The sequence below is a fragment of the Streptopelia decaocto genome (genome assembly GCF_964273445.1).
Source record: "Streptopelia decaocto genome assembly, chromosome: 3".
Lineage (NCBI taxonomy): Eukaryota > Metazoa > Chordata > Aves > Columbiformes > Columbidae > Streptopelia > Streptopelia decaocto.
This window is the reverse complement of record NC_138656.1, coordinates 6,422,332-6,443,323: the sequence shown is the minus strand read 5'-3', so window position 1 is coordinate 6,443,323 and position 20,992 is coordinate 6,422,332. Positions and strand designations below refer to the sequence as shown.

General features: G+C 36.7%; 1 protein-coding gene across 2 annotated transcripts in view; it reads left to right on the top strand.

Annotated features, from left to right (window-relative positions):
- The window catches only part of ESF1 (ESF1 nucleolar pre-rRNA processing protein homolog), a 31,369-nt gene that overhangs the window by 3,811 nt on the left and 6,566 nt on the right, over nucleotides 1-20,992 (top strand). For both annotated transcript variants that reach the window (XM_082049110.1, XM_082049109.1), the window contains exons 4-11: nucleotides 179-292; nucleotides 865-965; nucleotides 2,516-2,668; nucleotides 4,067-4,181; nucleotides 5,136-5,274; nucleotides 11,894-12,055; nucleotides 19,548-19,669; nucleotides 20,085-20,175. In XM_082049110.1, the coding sequence (XP_081905236.1) occupies nucleotides 179-292; nucleotides 865-965; nucleotides 2,516-2,668; nucleotides 4,067-4,181; nucleotides 5,136-5,274; nucleotides 11,894-12,055; nucleotides 19,548-19,669; nucleotides 20,085-20,175 (997 nt within the window). The remainder of the gene's footprint in view (nucleotides 1-178; nucleotides 293-864; nucleotides 966-2,515; nucleotides 2,669-4,066; nucleotides 4,182-5,135; nucleotides 5,275-11,893; nucleotides 12,056-19,547; nucleotides 19,670-20,084; nucleotides 20,176-20,992) is intronic.

The window sequence follows — 20,992 nt, the reverse complement described above, 5'->3', positions numbered from 1 at the left end:
GTTTAAGTGATAGAAGCTCTTGCGGAAAATGCTTACTTTGTTTTTTTTCAGCAGAGTTTACTGATGACTTTTATTTTCATCAAGGATAGTTGCTAGAGTATTGTGTATTCCCCATAGCAGTCAGGAATTAAACCTATGAACTTTATGTCTGTCTTTTTTTCTTCCCCTTTCTGTTCAGATTACAAGTAGATTGGCAGTTTGTAATATGGATTGGGATAGGTTGAAGGCTAAGGATTTGCTGGCTCTATTTAATTCTTTCACACCCAAAGGAGGAACGGCATTTTCTGTTAAGGTAAGACCTGATTTTTAAAAAAGGAGTAATGGATTTTATTGTAAAAAAAAGCTTGCTAGTTTAATGTTCAGTGGTCTTTATGGTAGTTAGCCCAGCCTTAAATCTGGCATTTTCTAAATGCCTTCCAACGCATTGCACAACACTTCTTGTTTTTCACCACTTTTGAGTTATTAATAAACTGGTTGAATTCTGATCAGTTAAGTTACATTTTTCCATTTTTAGTATCTGCCTCCAGTTTTCTGAAGAAATGTTTGTCAAATACCCCTTTCTAGGAAGGGCCACAGTGAAATGGACAAAATCAGGGTTCCTTTTGTGTTTTATCTCTCCCAAAATACTCTCATTCCTAATAAGCAGTTTCTATATTGTACTATCTTTTCTGTAAATTAAAGTTAAGAGGGTATTAAAGTTTATGGAGTTGATCCCTTTACTGAAGTTAGAGAAGAAAGATAAAGTCTAAAAGGCTTCAGGACATATTTTTTCTTACTTTTGTGTTAGTGCAACTAAGAAAAAATACATTAGTACATTATGCTGCTACTGTTAAAAAAATTAATTTCTTATTGTTGTATTTGTAGATTTATCCTTCAGAATTTGGAAAAGAGAGATTGAAAGAAGAAGAACAAAAAGGACCTGTGGAACTCTTTGATCTTCCAGAGAATACCACAGAGAATGATGGGTATATCTTCAGATGAGAGAGATAATATGTCTCATTTTTAGTGAAAATCCCAATCAACTCCTGTTTCCAAAATTTCATGTGGCAGTCCCCTGTGGATGCCTTAATTTTATGGTTTTTTTTTTTTTTTCAAGGGATATTTTAACGCTGCCCTGATTCATGGTCAATGCATTGAATAAATGCATTATAATGAAACTTGAGAAAATTTGCTTGCTGATAATTGAGTTCCAAATTATTATTATTATATAGCTGATTGGAACAAAAAATTGAACAAATGTGTGGAGAGCTTAACATAGTGTTTCTTCTCTACAAGTTGCCATTCATGCAGTAAACTCCCTTTTTTGCTTACTGTCGAAATTTTTATCTGCATAACCAACAGGGACCTTAACTTAGGCCAAGAATTCCCAGGCTGAGATTTCTTGAATGCCACCAGCAGCAGCCCTGCCTTACTAGGCTGAGCTCTCCAGGCCTATTGTTGTCCAGGCTTCTTCAGGCATGTTGGTTTTTGTTTTGTTTTGGGTTTGTGTTGTTTTTTTCTTTTTGTTCTGCTTGGAAGTCTTGTCTATATGGAACTTGAGAGGTTTTGCTTTTATATTTTCCCAGAATTTCCAGATGTTTGGCAGCCTGACTGGGGCCACTTTTGGATAATACATCCCTCTAGACTGTCCTATATTTGAAAAATCTTGATGATTCTAAAATAAGTATTTGAAGAAAGTCTCTAGTGCATCAGGGAATTGTATGATGAACACAGAGTGCGTGCTGAAGTCAGCTGCACTGTGTGCGCCAAGGTGCATCCTGAAGTGTTCTAGAGAGTGGATTCTAGAAATTCTGGAATACAACAAACAGAAGCCCAAATACTCCAGAGATTCCTCAGTGGTACCTGTGTACGCACCGTTTAAATCCACGGGGCAGGACCTCGGCCCTGTGATCTCTCTCCTGCACCCTTCCACCAATTCACCCGCTTCCCAGTCTCTTTTCTGCTTTGTTTTTGCTGATGTTTTCTATGACACCACCACCTGTGCTACCCAGGTTAGCATCCCAGTTCTTTTTCTCACAGGTACCACTTTCTCACTCATCACTCCTACACTGCCTTGCTCTAGCATGAGGATCTCTCCTTACAGTCTCCTGGTTTCTCTTACAGTTCTTAACATGTACCCTGACTTATGTATGAACATCTTTTTCATCAACCGTGTTAAGAGCCAGGATAATTGCAAAACAACTTGATAGGAACTACTAAATGCTACTTTCTCTGGCCTACAGAGAGGCACACGGAGACACTACTCTACGACCTGTACAGAGACTCTAACCTCAGAATGCCTGTGGGAAGCACAGTCAGATAAAGTGTATACTTAATAAAACTGTGTGAATTTGTCTTTTTACTTGTGTAAAACTGAATAGATACTGGTGGAACTTCATGCTGTTTAACATCTAATCATATTATAAGATTCGGAGAGTGTTTGGTGCCTGTTTTTAATGAGTTGAATTAAAATATTTTGCAAATGAAAAGTTGTTAAAGCCAGCTCACTTAATTGTGCTGTTTCCCACTTTTGCAGGCTTTATAGGGAAAAACTGCGAGAGTATCAATTTAAGCGACTGAAATACTTCTATGCAGTGGTAGAATGTGATTCTCCTGAAACAGCCAATAAGATTTATGAGGAATGTGATGGACTGGAATTTGAAAGTAGCTGTTCTTTCATAGACCTGAGGTAACTCCAGCGGTGGCTTTATTATATATTGGGCTGGGGAGGAGAGGGAGAATTAAAGCCAATTTAAAATAATTTGGAGTAAACTATATTGTCTTTATCCTGTAACCAAAGTGAGATATGTAAATAAATTAGGCATCCAGTGAGTTGTTAGGTTCCCCTTTGATTCTCTTTTTCTTCTTTTTGAGCATTTTTACAAGACTATGAGAAGTTTGAAAGGCTCTCTGCATAGAGAGATTACTCTCAGATAAGTCAAGTGACATGTTGTGATTGTATCTTCAACCTTTTTGTACAATTAAGTGGTAGGATTTAGAAAACAAAACAACTTAGTGCTGCTCGTCCCATCTCCCGCCGTGGGTCCAGAAGTGGCTTTTTTTCAGGATTGCAGGGCAAGAATATTGCTGCAGTTGTCATGAAGCTGCAGTAGATTACTATGCCAGCCCCTACGAATGAGCTGGAAGCTGTAATATTTCTAAAGTCACGTTTGGGAAAGAATTTTAAATTATAGTTGTGCTTCATTGTTAATATTTCCTTTTGTTACCAAAAAGCCTTCTAGTCTGAGCAGAAGTTAGTAAATCATAAGTACTGACAGAAGCTGGCTTTGGCTGCTGGGGCCTGTGTCATGGGCACTCTTGGAAGTCAGTGAAAGATAACTGTTTTTCTTTGAATTATTTTCTAGAGGAGCTTAATTCATTTGCTTTGAACTGTTGTGGAGATGATGATCTCTGCCAAATGAACGTGTAATGTTTCATGCTTTTAAACCTAGAGAGATGTTTTACAACAGCCACAGCTGTTTAAAATTCTCCAATGCTTTTTGTAGTCTTCTACTTTGTTATATTTTAACAATGAATAGTATTCATCATGTTATATTTACAATGATTTAAAAAGTTATTTCTCATACAGTACACAAAGGCTTTCTCCATCATTATATCTGACTTTGGTCTTTTAAACGTTTTTTTCCCTACTAATTGTAATGTTAATGATGTACCAGGCTTTCCTGAAGTGTGTTCAATTTTTTTAATTTATCTGATCCCAAATTCTATTTTATTCACTCTTTCTTCTGAATTTTTAACACTAAGCTTTCTGAAAAGATGATTCGTAAAACAAACAAACGAAACACCTAAAAAACCACCCCTGACCCTGCCAATACCAGACTGAAATTCATTTACTTTACTTCCCCAGCATGGTGAGATTATATGTCAACAACCTGTGGAATAGCTGTGCAGAAGCTCGAGAGTTAATCTCCTATGTGTGGAGTACTTGTCCTTTTATTTCCTTTCAGGCTTATGAACTTTTAGCAAATTCTTTCGCGTTGATGTACCATGCTCATGAAAAGCTTAGTGTTTATACTGTGCTATTCCAGTGTATTTGAATAATAACATGCTTTATGTTTTATTTAAGATTTATTCCAGATAATGTTACATTTGATGATAAGCCAAAAGATGAAGCCTCAGAAGTGAATGTAGCTGCATATAAGCCAAAGTACTTCACATCTGCAGCTATGGGGACATCAAAGGTATCTTTACAATGTTTTTGTAATGTTTTTCTAATTTGTTTAGTTTTGTTGTCAAGCTATGAATTATATAAGTAGTGGGAAAAAGAACCCTGATTATCTTCACCATTTCAAAATAAAGACATCAAACGTATTAAAAATGTAAGCATGTTACAGAGCTACAAGTTGCAACCCCATAAATAAGATCAAGTTTTGGATTTTAAAAGAAATTTGGCTTCTTTGTTACAAATTAAATACTACATTTTGACCTCATTATACTTCAATTACAAGTTGCACATGGAATTACTTTGTTATTCACAGTTAAATTGTCTAATTTGCCTAAAATGGGCATTTATGTGTAGCTCAAGAGCCTTTTTAGTGGTGGTGCTGGGCTTGAACAGCTGCTTTCCCTCCTTGCAGCTCTTCATTCCTACTCTCTTATGTGACAGCCAAAACTTTCATCTGGCCATGAAGTGAACCGGATTGAAGAAGTGATTAGTTGAGAAATAAGTCATTTTTCAGTCAGATTTGTCTCATATTTTGGTTGAGGGTGCCATTGTGCAAGCGCTTTCATTGTCCCTGTTGCAATCTGTGCCTGATTCCAGGAATGAGTTAGTGCTGGAGGAGGGTTAGTGCTGGAGGAGGGAAGGCTGCTTCAGCATCAGTGTCTGCTGCTGCAAAGGAAATCTAGCTTACAGAGATCTCTTGTTGTGTGACCTGCTGTTACAGAACCCTTCACTGCATGAGCAGAATTTTTCATTCTTTCACTCCTTGAAACTCATTGTAGAACAAATTCCTAGAAGTTGTAATTAAATTTATTTTGGTAAATGGTTATTATAGCTAATTGATGTAGAGAACATTAGTAACAGGTTTATGTTACTGCTTAAATGGAAGGTATCAGTAATTTTCCCTAAAAAGACAGTTACGATGTTTAATTTTAGTGTTTCAGCTTCTACAAGTGGTGTTCTTATTTTTAAGGTAGAAATCACATGGGATGAGACAGATCACGAACGAGTAACGTCACTCAGCAGAACTTTTAACAAAGATGAACTTCTTGACATGGATTTTCAAGCTTACTTGGCTTCGTCTAGTGAAGAAGAGGAAGAAGAGCAGCAAGGTACTTGCTTTAATAAATGCTGTCCACAAAGTCATTAGCTGCAGTGGTTTGAACACAAGTTATTTGAAAGTGTAAATTCCGTATCTTTAGAAAATGCTTTGTAAGTCATCTTTTACAGGGACAATATTATGCTTATTGTAGAAAAGCCGTGCTCAGGTTCTACTATGAAAATAACCTAACTTTCCTCCAGAGCTCAACATCTCCAAAAGTGACACTTTTTGTGTGTGACCTAAAGGTGGAGGGAAATTGGTGATGAGCACATTAGTATTTTTTTGTTTGCTGTTTTCAATTAGGAAATAAATGGAATGATGACAGAACACTAGGAGATGCTAAGAATGCTTTTTAAAAGATTGGTAGGTCAGGCATGTTAACATGGAAGCTGTAGAGTTCTTTAAATTTACTGGAACTTAACATTTGTTTTTCTTTATTTCTTCTTTTGTTTGTTGGAGTTAAATACACATTTCTAGTCTTCTTTACACATGACAATAAGACACATGTACTAGTTTTTAAAATGATATCTCTAAAGCCACTGTTGAGATGAATTACACAACCCCTATTCTGATTCTCCAAATAAATAATATCACTAGCACGACCCCAAAATTATTACATTCTTTTTGAAAACAAAGTACATTAGCTGAATTTTAAGTTACAGCTTACTTAGATTTGTTAGTGAGAGTTTGACTTAGGCATTATCACCCTAGCCTTAAAACAGCTTTCCAGTTTCCATTTCTGTTCTGCAAGATGTCTTTACCTGGTGTAATTAATGTTTGATTAAGTATTATGGTTGTAATGTGAGTGATTTCAAATAACAAGATCCCAGTCATGGCATATTTTCTTTATTGTTGGTATGATAAATCTGTTAAAGTTGGTTTTTCTGGTACATCTGAGTGATTTATGTAGAAAATGCGTTAGCTATTCTGTTGATTCAGTGCTGAATGAAGATCTGCTGCCTTTCTGTAGAAGTCTGAGTAACACTAATCAAAAATTGCCAAATGGTAGGTGATTAGGAGTTACCCTAATGTTTGAGCCCCTGAATAGCTGCTTTCTGAATTAGGAGCTTGCACCTCTGAGTGTAAAATAATTTTTTCTTCTTCTTTTATCCCTCTCTTTCTTTTTTTCAGGATACCTTGACATTTCATTGTCAAGTTTGACAATACCTACTTTAGTCTCTACGTTTCTGAGATTTAATTATTTTCAATAGAACTGGAGGTGCTGCTGTTTCAGACGAAAAGTCCTAGTTTGACATGTGAAGTGGTTAGTGACTAAAAGAGTTAGGTACGATGCTCACTGTGGAAATCTATTTATAGTTTAATATAGTGGTTTATTCTCTCATGGCCCTCTATACACCTACTAAAGTCTCTGCAGGGCAAGGAGAGACTGAAGAAGCTGCTCTAAGACTCTGCTTGTGGGGTGGCCTAGACAGGGTCAATTACCTTGCTTGTTTTCACTCTAAAATTCAATCTTCTTCAATAATATATAGCCTAAGTTGCAAGGCAAAGAGAATGTCATTAAACCTTAGCCAGGTCTTTCAAACAGATGTTAAAATTGATTTATACTGCGTTAAAGCACGTTGTTGAGTCGGAGATGAGTTTGGAGCGTGCAAAAGGACATTACAGATTTTTCCAGTTATACAGTTGGGAAATCTTCTGGCAGCAAACTCAGCTTGGCAATATCTTGGCAGGGTTAATGTCTGTTTGTTTCTTGCCTTACATAAAACCACACTTATAAACTGCACCATTGTGAGCTTTATTTTCTCTAGTAATGCTTAGTAAAGTATCTGACTGGGAGCAGTAGATGCAGGGGAAAGCATTTCCATCTTACAGCATCTGTAAGTGGCCAACATTTCTGAAATTTTAAAAAGTAAACTTCCATTGCTGGGAAGGAAAATAAGTTGACCTTAACTAATCTCATTACACTAATAAATTTTAAACCTGGAACTGTCTAGATTGTAATGATGTTTTGGAAAATCAGATGTTAATAGACAAATAATGTTGCCATTTCTTCAGCGTGTTCCTGACCTTTTATCCATGCAGTTAATGTGATAGAAAATAGGATTCCATCTGACAGGATTCTGTCCAGTGGAATTATGTGGAATGGGACAAAATGGGCAATGCACAAACGGGAGAAATCAATGTCAGCTGTTTGAATGGAAATGTTGCATTGTGATAAGACGGAAAAAATGTTGTGGACTTTTTTAAAAAACTTATTAAAATGTTTTGTTTATAAACAGGTTTTTGTTGGCCCAATCTAATATGTTTTTAATGGAATTTTTAGAATTAAAATACGCATGTCATGAATGTTAGTATTACTATTATACAACAGTTTTGTAATGTCAAGTATTTCAGTGACCTGGTATGTTGTGGTTCATAGCATGAAGTATCTCCTTTACGTGGCTTCTGAATTTTCTGTTACTTGGATGCCTTTGTTCCAGAGAGGAAGTGTTTATGGTGTGCATCAAATCCAGTCCAGCCCAAAATTGCGATTTTGACCACGAGCACCAATGACTTAGTGTATGGCATTTTAAATGGCGCGTCAAATTAAGCATTATGGTTTTTATGACTAAGCTTTTATTCTGATTTTTGTTATCTTTGCAAGAGCAACATCTTTTCTGCTGTTCTACTTCACAGAGCCACACAGAATACCTGAATAGACTGTATGACAAAATACTTTTATCAGTGTATTTTTAAGTAGCTGTTCCTGATGGTGGAATCATAGGATATCCTGAGTGGGAAGGGGCCCTCGAGGATCATTGAGTCCAAGTCCTGACTCTGCACAGGGCAACTTAAAACTTCACAAGTATAGAGAAACAAAATGTAGTTGTTGGGAAAGAGGAGTTGCTGGGTGGAGTCGGACTTTTGTAAATAATGCTGCTAACCTTATTTTTAGTGATGAATGTTAAATAAAATCAGACCATTTATTAAATCTTTTTACAATTTTGAAATCTATTTGGTGCAATTATTGCATGACAGTACAGTCCTTCATGCTGTCTTAAAAATGAACAGTATTCATATGTGTTTATATTTGCTAGAACTATTATGGAAAGCTAAGAAGTGGAAGGTGACAGAGGTAGAACATGCAATTATTTAATTTTGTCCCTGAATCCAATGGATATTTATAAAATGCATTGAACAGGATATTATTGGAGTTGGTTTCTATTCCTTATTCCTGTGTAGCTGCTTTGGACATTCCCAGGCATCACTGCTGCTTCGACAGTAACAAAGATCTGACTTTTTAGAGTATTTCTGTTGGCTTAGTTGTGGTGTGTTGTTAAAATATTTCCTAAGGAAATAAGCTAGCAAGAGGAGTTAGCAGTTTATGATTTAGCCAAACTTGTGTGGAATTCCATGGGACAGAAAAGAAATACCACAACCTGGTTATTTCCTTTTCTGTGAAGCATCAGGAGCTTGACACAAGTGATGCAGGTGTTGGAGACATTTCTAAAGCACGTTTGCAGGAGCTTTTGTCTTGGGTTGGTGTGATGTTTAATGAAAACTAGAAGGTGTTTGGAAGGCCAGGAACAAGAGTCATCTCCACTTTTCTTTCTGAAAAGTTCACACAAGCTGCTGGAGGTGTCCAGTAACATAGACTTGAAGAACACATCTGTGTGTGTTTTTGCAGGCCAGTGTCCCCCTACTCAGAAATGACTCAACTGGGGCCAGCTCTAATTGCAGGCGTGTTAATCTTGGCTCTAGGAATGTATAATCACCTCTCGTGTGCAGCCAGGTGCTTAAAGGCTGCAAAAAAACCCAAATGTAGTGCTTCCCATTCATTTATTGCTATCTGTCTGTTTGAATTCTCTTCTAGTATGTCTTCTGCATAAAAATCTTTTATGAAATGATGTCTGCCGTGATACTTTTGAATAAGTGTATTTTGATTACCTTGAATTCAAAAATTTGTCCTTTTGTATAATCATTTGGATGAACTAATGGGATTTGCACAACTTCTTGTTCAGAGAGTGCTGAGAATGTGGGAAAGTGAGGTTAAAACCCAAAGTTTTGGTTCACGCTATTTTCTGGTTCAAGACTGGGCTCAACAACTTTAGTTTTTCATATGCTGTAGTACCCCCTTTTCATATGCTGTAGTACCCCCTCAGTTCAAGAAGGACAGGGAACTGCTGGAGAGGGTCCAGCGTAGGGCAACCAAGATGATTAAGGGAGTGGAGCACCTCCCTTATGAAGAAAGGCTGAGGGAGCTGGGTCTCTTTAGTTTGGAGAAGAGGAGACTAAGGGGGGACCTTATTAATGTTTATAAATATATAAAGGGTGAGTGCCATGGGGATGGAGCCAGGCTCTTCTCGGTGGCAAACAATGATAGGACAAGGGGTAATGGGATCAAGCTGGAACACAAGAGGTTCCACTTAAATTTGAGAAGAAACTTCTTCTCAGTGAGGGTGACAGAGCACTGGAACAGGCTGCCCAGGGAAGTGGTGGAGTCTCCTTCTCTGGAGACATTCAAAACCCGCCTGGACATGTTCCTGTGCGACCTCACCTAGGTGTTCCTGCTCCAGCAGGGGGATTGGACTAGATGATCTTTTGAGGTCCCTTCCAATCCCAAACATACTGTGATACTGTGATACAATGCAATAACCTCTAACTCAGACTTGCTTCTGGAACGCTGGAGTGTAGAGCTTTTTATTTTTAATTCTGTGGTTCTACATGCATAGTAGGGATTTTTTGTGTCTGTCTGAATTAGAGTAACTGCCCTGGGTAGAACTGGGACATTTAGTGCATTTTTATGGTATGAGCATCAGCGTGCAGATCAGTAGCTGAATTTTCTGGTGTGCCGTTACATCATGAGGGAGAATTTTATATCTTTCCATCTTTAGAAGAAACTCAGCTTTGCAGCAGACCTCTTGTCAATAGTTGTTTGTTACAATTTTTCTACTCTCTTTAGTTTTATAAGATCGAGTTTAAAAAAAAAAGACGAATCATTTACTCAGCCATTTTAAGATAATCTTCTTAAACTAAGAATATGATCTCTTCAAAACACTGTAATTACAAGAAGATAATCTCAGCTGACAGCAATTCAGTATATTGAGACTCTGCATTTTTTAATATTTTTAATTAATTAGAGCTATTGAAAACAAACCCTATGAACTATTGTATCAGAATGTTTCTGACCCACCTCAGGATTTTAACTTTTTTTCATTATTCTTTTAGCATTTCTGTTACTACCCTCCTTTGAAAATGTTAAGAATGTGCTTGTATTTTATACTGTAAACTTCATCAGCCTTTGCCCTTTTCTCCTTCACAGTTTAAGCTTTTTTCTCTTAATTGTATTTCTCTTGTAGTGCAGCTGTTAATGCACCAGAGTGTTTTGTTTGTGTGTTTAGTTCAAAAAGTCTTTGAACAAGCTATTGGCAGAAAGCATTACTGCCTTAATAGCCATCCAAAAGTGGTTCCTCATGTTGTGCGTTACAGCATGATACTTGAAAGCTGGTGACAAGGTTATTTGAACTCTGAACAAACTTGGAGAACATATTCAGCTCATTTTCCTTTCTTACAACTGTTGTCAAGTATTATTTGCTTACAGAATGAAAAGGCTCTTAAGGACTTTTTGAAGGTGATGTTGAGCGTTTGATGAAAGAAATGCATGTTTTCTCTCAATGAGAAAGTAAGACAATATGCGTTGCTGCTTAAATTTCTCCTAGCAATCTTAACAAAAGTGGTCATAAATACAAATCAGTAGCCGTTACTTGTCCAGGAAGAAAAAACCAACAGAATGGCTCATTTTTCTTCTTAGCCTTGAAAACCAAAAGCCTTTTGCTAGCTGCAGGAGCAGATGCTTTCCTCTTAGATCGCAGCTACCGATGGAGAGTGGAAAAGCAGCTGCGGTGGACTGAACAGTAAAGATTTCTGCTCCCAGCCAACAACCAGCTCCTTGCAGTGTTGGGATATGGAAGAGAACAACAGTGCCACACCTCAGGTTTAGCCAAAGACCAGAGATCACTCTGTTAACTTGAAAATGCGGTCTGTCTCTCTAGACACTGGTTATTCATTCCGTGCTACTTGGTATTGTAGGAAGCACGGTGCTACTGCTAAACCAGAGAAAAAGAAAAAAGGAGCCTGCCAATCCTAGTTTTCTACGGTTCAAGGAGCTGCAGCATCTTTAAAGCCTTAAAAAAGCCTGTTCTCTCTAAAACACTTGTTTGAAAGGTTATTGTAAGTCACATTGTAGTTTCTGTTTTTCTAAAAAAAGGAAGAAGAAAACCTCTTTCCATCTTGTTTAATTTGTTAAATCGGATTAAGGCATTGAACAATTATCTCTGTTACAGGTTTATTTGTTAAAATGTATTTTCAAACTGCTTTACACAACTATTTTTTGAGATTTAGGTGCTACTATTCTGAAAGGGACTCTGAAACTAATAATTTTAAAATGCAGTAAAGGGTACTGTGTCAAATCATGATTTCCTTTGCTGGACAAATTTTCCTTTGTCTTTTCAGATGTTATTTTTATTTCATATAAGTAGGAGAATTTTAAAACTGGTTACTCTTTGGGGCAATAATAGATGCAAGTTTTTTAGGAACAATGTATGTGCCTTAGGTGTGTTTCCTAAACATTAACTTCAGTTGATTACTTTCTTACATCTGTCTGTGATACCTTTGCTCTCTCTTTCTAGGTGGTGATGTAGGCCATGAAATAGAAGATGACAAACCCAGGAAAAGCCAGAAAGATGATGAAGAGCAAATCGCCAAGTACAGAGAACTTTTGCAAAGTATCCAAGAAAAAGAGAAAAAACAGGAAGAAAAGGATATAGGAATGGAGATTAAATGGGTTCCAGGTAAGCTATATTTTTTTCTTCTACTAACTTGCAGGTTATGAAGTATTAGCCTTCTGGTAGGAATATAGTGTAAGGTGTCAGATTTATGCTAGTAGAAACTGATGTTTTCTTCCCATAAATTGAAATCCAGATTGATTACAATGAGGTAAAGAAAAGAATTAATTTGACTGAACTCAGTTCCTCAGCTTTAAGCTTATCTTTGTTACTTTTTATTTTTTGCCAGGTTTTTTTGGTGCTTTGTTTTTTCATTCATCCCTTTATAGATTTTCTTGAATAAAATTCAAGTTTTTACCATAGAGTTGTAAAACATACCTACAATTTTAAAAATGACAACCAGTATGATTTAGAAACGTAGCTTAAAATTAGAGGAGAATGGTTTTGAAATCTGGCCTCCATAATGCTGAAGACTTAGAGGAACAGAGACCTTCCAGTGAGACTCCTCTGTGGGAAAGCAAGCTACCAGGAAGAAATCCCAGCTACCAGGGATATTTAAGTGTATTTAGTGACATCCAGATTTTCATCTGGAAATAGAGCATATAGCATCCCAGCAGAATTCATCCTGAGATCTGAAAACCAATGTCTGTTTTTTTCCTTTACGATGAAAAGGCAGCCACACTGCTCTTTTTTCCCTTTCCCTTTATTTATTTTTTAAATGTGTATTTTTTATTTATGGGTGCGTGCCTTCCACAAGATACAATGAGCCAGTTAAACAACTCACTACATCCACAAAGGGTTTTCACTGTGGCCTCTCCTCCTTGATCCTGGCTCAGAGCCCATCCTGACTGCCTGTACAAGCCCTGGCACTTGTTAGATCTCTTTGCCAGCTTAATTTCCTTTGCTAAGAAAATGACAGAATTATTCTGGAAAAGAAGAAAAAATCTGGATCTTTTCCACTGAGTTAGTCAGTCAAATAGGCAAATGGAAGCATGTAGGGAATGCTTAGGGGGCTGAATTATGCAGTCCAAGGGCTGGGGAAATGGGACATTACTTTTTTGGGTGCTGTGTTGGCTCGGTAGGTGTAAGGACCCAGCCTGATCTGATCCTGTAAATATTGAGACCAGAGACATAATAGAATCGCCCTTTCACCAGTGATGTGTTAATTCCAGCTAGGAATACATATCTAATTATATGATTTACACTAATATTGTTCTGAATTCACTCTGGTAACTTCTGTTGAATGTAAATGCTCCCTTTAAAAATCTTGTTCTGGTCTGTACTGAGTCACTGAGATGGATTGAACTGAATTGAATAGTTTTATTCCTCGTTCTTGATAAGAACTATATTTGAAAGCATACACTGCCATTAAAAATAATTGTCTGTTTTCAGTCATGCTTATACAATTCCAATAATTTCTAGCAAGAATTCTCCTAAAACTTAAGAGAAATCACATATTGTGCAGGACAGGACAAGTGCTTGCTGACACAGCTGTATCATCATGTTTTACTTCATCGGTCCACAGTGTGTCAGTATTCGCATTCTTGATGTTGCTCACTTAGTAGCTTTGATTCTTTGTGCCACAGAGCATTCAACACAAATGAGTTTTCATACACAGGTAGCTGTTGTAAGATTTTTACAAAGACTGGTTGTTTCCACCTTTCAGACTGAAGGTGGAAACCACAGTCAACAATTGCTGCTGGAAATGGGCTCTGTATTTATAATATATAGGCCAGGCATTGTGTAAACAGCTAGAAAAACTACCATTTTTGGTGTTGGTTTGGAAAACATGTTTGGGGTTTTATTTGTTACACAGTCTGTCTTTCGAAGAATCTTGAAAATAGTATGAGTGAAATTCTGTTAAAAAAAGGTCTAGGAGCAAAACATTCATTGGAGGAGATGGAAAATGGTTTTAAGAGAAACTAAAGGAAACTTTGTTTAGTCTCTCTTGCACAGGGAGAGCAATAAGTTTTCTGAAAGGTTCTGCCTCTTAAAGCTGTGCCTTGCGTGTTACAAGTAAATTATATTAGTGTTTAGAAACTGTAGTAGAGATGGAATCCAGTTCCTTGCAACTGAACTTGACTTTAGAAAATGGGATGTGTTTGGTATTATATCTGGTCCCAGCCCTTCCTTACCGCACCTTGTTGTGGGTCTCCCAGGGCTTTTGCTGCATCCTCATCTCTTTTGAGAGAGGGATGGGAAAAAGCAAAACATAACACAAAACAAACCAACAACAGCAAACCAACAATAAACCCAACACACACCTATCCTCCTAACCGTGGCTGACTCTATCTAGAGTCAATTTTATGTCTGTGCACTGGGTCAGATTTGTTCATCTAGTGACAGGTTGGATGTGCACATGTGCACAGTTTATTTTACATTGGTAGTTTATAGTATTTGCTGTGAGTTTAGCAGCTCTGATTTTGCAGCATGTGTTAATGTTTCCTCATTTCTTATTCTGAAAAAGTTGAAGTATTATCAAAGAGCAGAGGTTCTGGAAATCACAGATGTGTTCTTCTTTGCTACTTGGCCTGTTCCCCTCCATGAGGTCAGTCAACACCACTACCAGCTCTTATCCCCTGGAATATGGTTTTCTCCAAAAAATTTTCTCCAAATTTTTTTTTCTTGAACACTTGTGCTCATTTAAATTCCAAAACAATTTAATTATCTTCAGTTGGAGAATTCTGGGAATTCAAAAATAGTTTTGTCTTAAGACTCCTTAGTTTTTTCAGAACTAGTTTGTGTCTGTTGAAGTGTTTTTATTATCAAGATCTGCCTTAATCTGCTTGATTTATTGCAAAATCTTTTTCCTGACCCAATATTTAATATAAAGAGAGTTACAACAGTTAAATCTAGGAACCTTTTCAACTGAAAGGCAGAGATTTGCCTTAGTTTAAAAATTTGAGTTTTGGCACAAATATTTACACATGGTTATAGAAAGCATACTTTGTGAATGATTCAGTTATTCTTGAATCAAAATAGTTTTAAATAAACCACAGTGCCAGCAAAAATAAATTAGATGTAGTTCCAACTCTCTTTGGTCTGTTTCTTTTAGGCACAAAATCAGTGTTATATTTAAGCATCCATCTGTTTTCTTAATCATATCTGATTTGAGCAACAATTACTATGCATCATTATCCAGCTCCCAAACCTCCCTTTAGAAGGTGAAGAAGGAGAAGATCACAACTGCATTTCTTGATGCTATTCAGCCAGGTTTTCACACAGATTTGTTTTTAATTGTACTTAAATTCTTCATTTGGGAATAATAAGATGTAAATATTTAGCTAGGCTTGAAGGAAACTTTAACATTTGTTTTCATCAGAGGTAGAATAGCTGGCAGTCAGGTCTCTGTAAAGTGTGTAGTGAACCCCAACTGTATGTTGTTACAGATTATATGTAGCACAAAAAATGCTTATAGTGGAATATATATATCTCAATCTATATTGTTGCTTAGTGTGTTCTCCACACTTGACATCTTGGCTGCTAAGGGTGATGGGCTTTTTTCAAGCAGTTCTACTATGTTAGGAACACTCTTCAGATGTCTTGTCTTCAGGGGTGACAAATTGTGATGTTATCAGAATATTTCTGTTTGCCATTCCTTTTAGCTTCTGCAACACGGTGTTTTATTTTTCTGGTATTATGTGCAAGGTGACCTTGCTAGTTTAGATTTCCTGAAAATAGAGAAGGATCATCTTAGCTTCTAATAATTGTGACACTTGCAAGCTGTTAAACTTCCACAAGTTTTCAAAACTAAGTGTTTAGAGGAGTACAAATTCTGGCCTGCCCACCTTCCCTTACTGTCCCACCCGTCTGAGAAGCGACATACTTGCATTTGTTATAGTATTTATCACACTTTCCATCCTTTAACTCAGGTATAATTTGGTTGTATGCTAATATAGAAGACCATTTTCCCCTCTTTTTCTGGCCCCTATTTGTGGAGATTACATAAGCCTAGTGTGATTCATTTAAAAAAACACCCACATATATAGATAAGGGTATAAATTACCCTTATCTATGGCCAGTTAATAGTTCTACCTCAAGTAGACAATTCCTTTCCCCTTTTGCAATCAAAAGCCTTTTTGACCACTTAAACACACTCTTCTTCTCGGGAAGTGGTCTGGACAGTAGTTTCTAAGCCATTCTAATCTGTGGAGAAACTCTAATGCTTTTCGTGAGACTGCCAGATACCACAAGAAAGGGCTGTATTTCCCTCCAAGTCCTTCTGTGCCAGATGGATCAAATGATTCCATTTTCCAGGCAAATAAATCAGAAATCTTTTAACCTCCTTTGAGATTTTGGGTTTCTCTTTTTCTGGAGATGTGACATATATTTTTTTAAATCCAGTATTTATTGTCTTCAGAGACAATCTACAAGGTTGCTACCTGAGCAGTAATTTTTTTCCACAAAAATACTGTGAAATAATATCCAAAGTAATATAGTTAAATTTCTGGGAAGCTGACGACTCTTTCATTGTCTTTGGAGAGGAAGAGGTGTACAGTTGGAAAGAACTTATGTTGGAAATAATATTCTTGTTGTATGAGAGGGTTTCTTAGGGGCATGTTTTCAGTGAACCTATGCAATATCTTTATTTTATTGTGGCTTTGCATTTTCTTGCTGGTTTAGTTACCCAGTTTTTGTGGCTGTAACAGTTTCCCACTTACTGTTAATTCTGGCTTCTTCCCAGGGTAGAAGAAGGACCCTTTATCTTTATTTTGCTCTACACTTTTCTTCCTATAAGGCATGGTTTAATATGATTTTAGATCGTGTCCACACTTTGTGTTTCAGACATGTTGTAACCAGCTCTCCAGCTTTTGAATTATTTTTGGAGTGTCGACAAGCGCAAGAACAGGAATTGGTGTTTGCAGTTTTTCAGAAAGAAATGTTCTGCCTGCTTTTCTGACGACGGGTAGAACGGTCCATGAAGGCTGCCCATTTTTTTCCATTATGAACTCTGTTTTTGGTTCCTTGTTACTTAGGAGAGCTGGAAGGAATGATGAGGAGTGGGCACTGGCCAAAGGAGAAACCTGGGAGCTGGGAGAAAGAATGGGATCTAAGTCTAGGACATCAGGAGAGGTCTAAGTGTGATTTTTTTTTTTTTTTTTTGAGCAATAAAACTAGTATGAGGGGCAGGATTTGGTCAGGAGAGGGCTGGCCTGGGATAGGGATGTGGGGATGCTGAAGAGAGATGGTTGGGACAAATAGAATTGGGGAAGAGATGCCAAATGCCAAACTTTGAGGCAGAAGGTAAACATGATTCCTGTATGCTCCCAAGATCTGTCAATCATGTCATAAAGGAGGATGTTAAATATAGGATGCCTGACTCATTTGTTACAGAAGTTTAAAAAGAAAAAGTGTGTAGTGAACAAAGGTAGGAGAAAAATACTTCAGTGCTCAGGCTGTTATCTCCTGCCAGGGAAGTGAATTGTCTTTCTGCCACTGAATTCTGCTCCCGTGGGTTGCAAGGCAAGCGCATTCATCTTTTTACATCATAAAGTTTTGGTTTTGCAAGTGCCCATCTTGAGAAGAAGGGTTGAAAGTGTATAAGCTGCATCTGAAATGAGTATTTGTCCTCATAACGTACAAGTGGTTTGTGATGTAAAGACTTTTTCAAAAGCATTCCTGATTTTTTTTCACCAAAAAATGAAGATTGCTTTTAATTGAAGGTCTTATTCTGGACTTAAATATTCTAGATGTCAAATGGGGATGCTCCAGTAATTTAATTGATTCTTTTTTAAGGTGATGTTTTTGCAGCATTGAATACTGTAATGATACACAATAGAAAACTTCATTCTGTTTTAGAGTAGGTTTCAGTTATATTTGGTAGTTCTGCTGAGCATTACTACGGTCAGTAACTTAGCTATAAATTAAACAGTAAGACAAAATATTGAGTACTTAAATGTTCATGATCTGTAGATCAAACAGTTAAGATCCTCTGGAAAAAGGTGAAATATTATCATATGATCCAAAAAGCTAAATTAAAAGTTAGGACATACTTGTCCATGCAGCTTCAAGTGCTAGACTTTGAAACAGTGGCAGCCTGTCCTAAACTGTGGCATTTAATGGAAACCTACTGAATGCATCCAAGCTTAACTGATCCTGTTATGTGAGAATTATTTAGAGCCAGATATGTTGCAGTTCTACGGGGTTTGCTTTTTCTCTAGGAAAACTGTCATGCTCTGGAAGTAAAGAGGAAACTTCCTTCAGCCAAGTATGAAGCCACCATTCCCACTGTTGACAGGTCGGGAAATTGAAACTCGAGGGCCTCACTTACAGCAAACCTCTAACAAAAGGACACAGAGGGGGCACAGCTCGGAGTGAATGGTGTAATAGTTACAGTTCCTCACCAAATCTTCGCCTTTGATCTTTCAGGTCATGTCACTGCTAAATTCAAAATTTACTTTTGGTAACTTGATGTGGCCAACCAAATAAGAGGATAGTTTATTTCTCTTCTATTTTTGATCTTGAGTTAATAACATTTGAACTGGTAATCAGTGATAACAGAAAATATTCTTTCAAATATTGGTTTTGTTTCTTTGAGAGGCTGATGCGTTTCAAGGAGTTTATGCCCTTAATCTCTGTTTCTATTTATCTTAAGCATTGAAGATAGACGTAGGTTTACTGTCATACCAGGTGTGTACTGTTCTTTAATTGTAGATAGTTTTCTGTTGTTAAAGCAGACTGGTACTAAGTAGCTTTAAAAGATTACTTGAAAACTTGTCTAGTTTAACTTAATACATGTCATGTGACATTAGTACATAATGCAAGAAATTATTTGTGGTTTTATTTATGTTTTTCTGTGCTTTTTAGCTAGAAATTTATTTTTACTTTAAACTTACACAAATAATAGCTGCTTCTCTTACAACGATGGATGAAAAATACACTGGTCATCAGAGACGCTGCAGTATTGTCAGAGTGTGATCACAGAGAAAGAGTTTCAGCAATAGAGATGATATTAACATATATAGCAACTATATATAGCAACTTTATCATGGGAGGGAGGCACGCTGATACAGCAACCAGATAATATCTATGAGGAACAGAGAGACCAGCTAGAGAGGTTCAAGCCAGCTGTGACATGACCCTGAGCTTCATCTCTTGTACTTTGTTTTGCCACGCAGAAAAAATGGGAATGACTGGACTGTATTTGAAATGTGTTTCTGAATCTTAACTAATCACAGTAAGATAGATTACATATAAAAGCTCTGTATATGTTTGTTGATTATTTTTGTTGTGTTACTCATCCTTAGAAAGGGGCTTGTGTAGATTGCAGAGGGAGACCTTTCTGAGGAATAGCAAGAGTGTTGGGAATCAGATGGCACATAAACAAGCTTTTCTTCTGTCTCTTGTACCATTTATTACTGAAGAAATGTTTTATTTGGAAAAACATATACTATAAACTAATCTTATTTATAAATATGTTTTAAGCAATATTTGTTGTTTTCACAGACTTATTAAAGAAAAACTAGATGATTCTTTTACAAAGGAGAAAACATTTGATTTAAAAAAAAAAAAAATCTGATTAATCTCATTTTTTTTAACTTGCTGTCTTTTGTTCTAGGCCTCAAAGAAACTGCTGAAGAAATGGTCAAAAACAGGTTGGAAGGAAAGGATAACCTAACTCCATGGCAAAAGTATCTAGAGAAGAAGAAAGAAAAAAGAATGCTTAAAAAAAAGAGAAAGGTAATGTTTGCATTGGCCACTGGGAGGGAAGTTGTTTGTTTGTTTTTCTTAAGTTGCTGTTACTGTTTGCTTTGGATAAACTAAATACATAACCATACAGCTTCCAGTACTATTTTATAGTTTGAATGTGCAGCGGTCACTTGTTTGGAAAGACTGAGAGTGCATCATCCAACTTACAGATCCTTGGAATATGTAAATAGCCCTTCTTCAGCTATATTAAAAGCTTTCAATCTGTGAAACAGATTTTAAATCATTGATTTGTCTTTACTAGCGATTTTTAGTATATTCTGGTTTCATGATGTTCAGTATTTCAGTTTTCATCTTCATAGTTACCAACAGAAGAAACATCTGATTCCAGTGAAAGTTAAGTAATAGTTTATATGTTGATTGAAATAACGTCCATGCTTTGTTACAGGCTACTGCTGAGAGAGACCAGAGTGAAGATGAAGTTCCATCTGATGTTGATCTCAACGACCCATATTTTGCTGAAGAACTTAAGAAAACAGGTGGGTCAAGACAGGTGACTTCTGGAATAAATCTGCCCTCTCTTTAAATGATGAGCTTTAGAAACAAAGTCAGGCTAGAGTAAATGCAGAGATAGCACATTCAGAGTGAAATAAAGTTGGTGTCATTTGCCTAAAGTTGCAGGTGATGTTCTTGTGAAATGATGCTTATTGTGATATGTGGAATGGTGGGGAACACTACTCTCTTTGCTTTCACCAGAGACTGTTATTTAGCCAATTTCTGGGGACAGCTGTTAGAAAGAAGCTGACCATTTGCTCCCCTAAATATTTCAGAGAAAAGAACTTCATTACTTTCAAAGCCTGTTTTCTTTTATATAGGAGGAGCCCGATATGGATGGGTCTCTCTGAAGTTTGGGGCAATTACATAAATGTCAAATGGTTTTTTTTTGCATCATAACCAAAGTTGTCTTTCAGAAGCAATCAGTTTTGTTTTATCTTAGTCTGATAGACATTTTTACTGGTGTACTCTGCCTGCCTGGAAACCCAAATAGTGAAACGTAATATTTTAGGAAACAACTTGTCCATTTTAGATTTTTTTGATAGTTTTTTTACAGGCTTTTTAGTCTGATGTTTAAGGTGGCATTTCCTGTGGTAACAGCAAATTTATTTGTGTATGATTTAGCTGGTTAAAATGTTAAGGAAGGAATAATCAAGAAGTCTGAGTTCCTGGCTTTCCATGCTTTTGGGACCCAAAACCTAAGGGTGGCTCATACTATGGTATTAAGAAAAAAAGACAATTAAAAAAAAAAAAGGTATTAAGGAAACAAACAAATGAAAATAAGATAGCAACAGATTTACA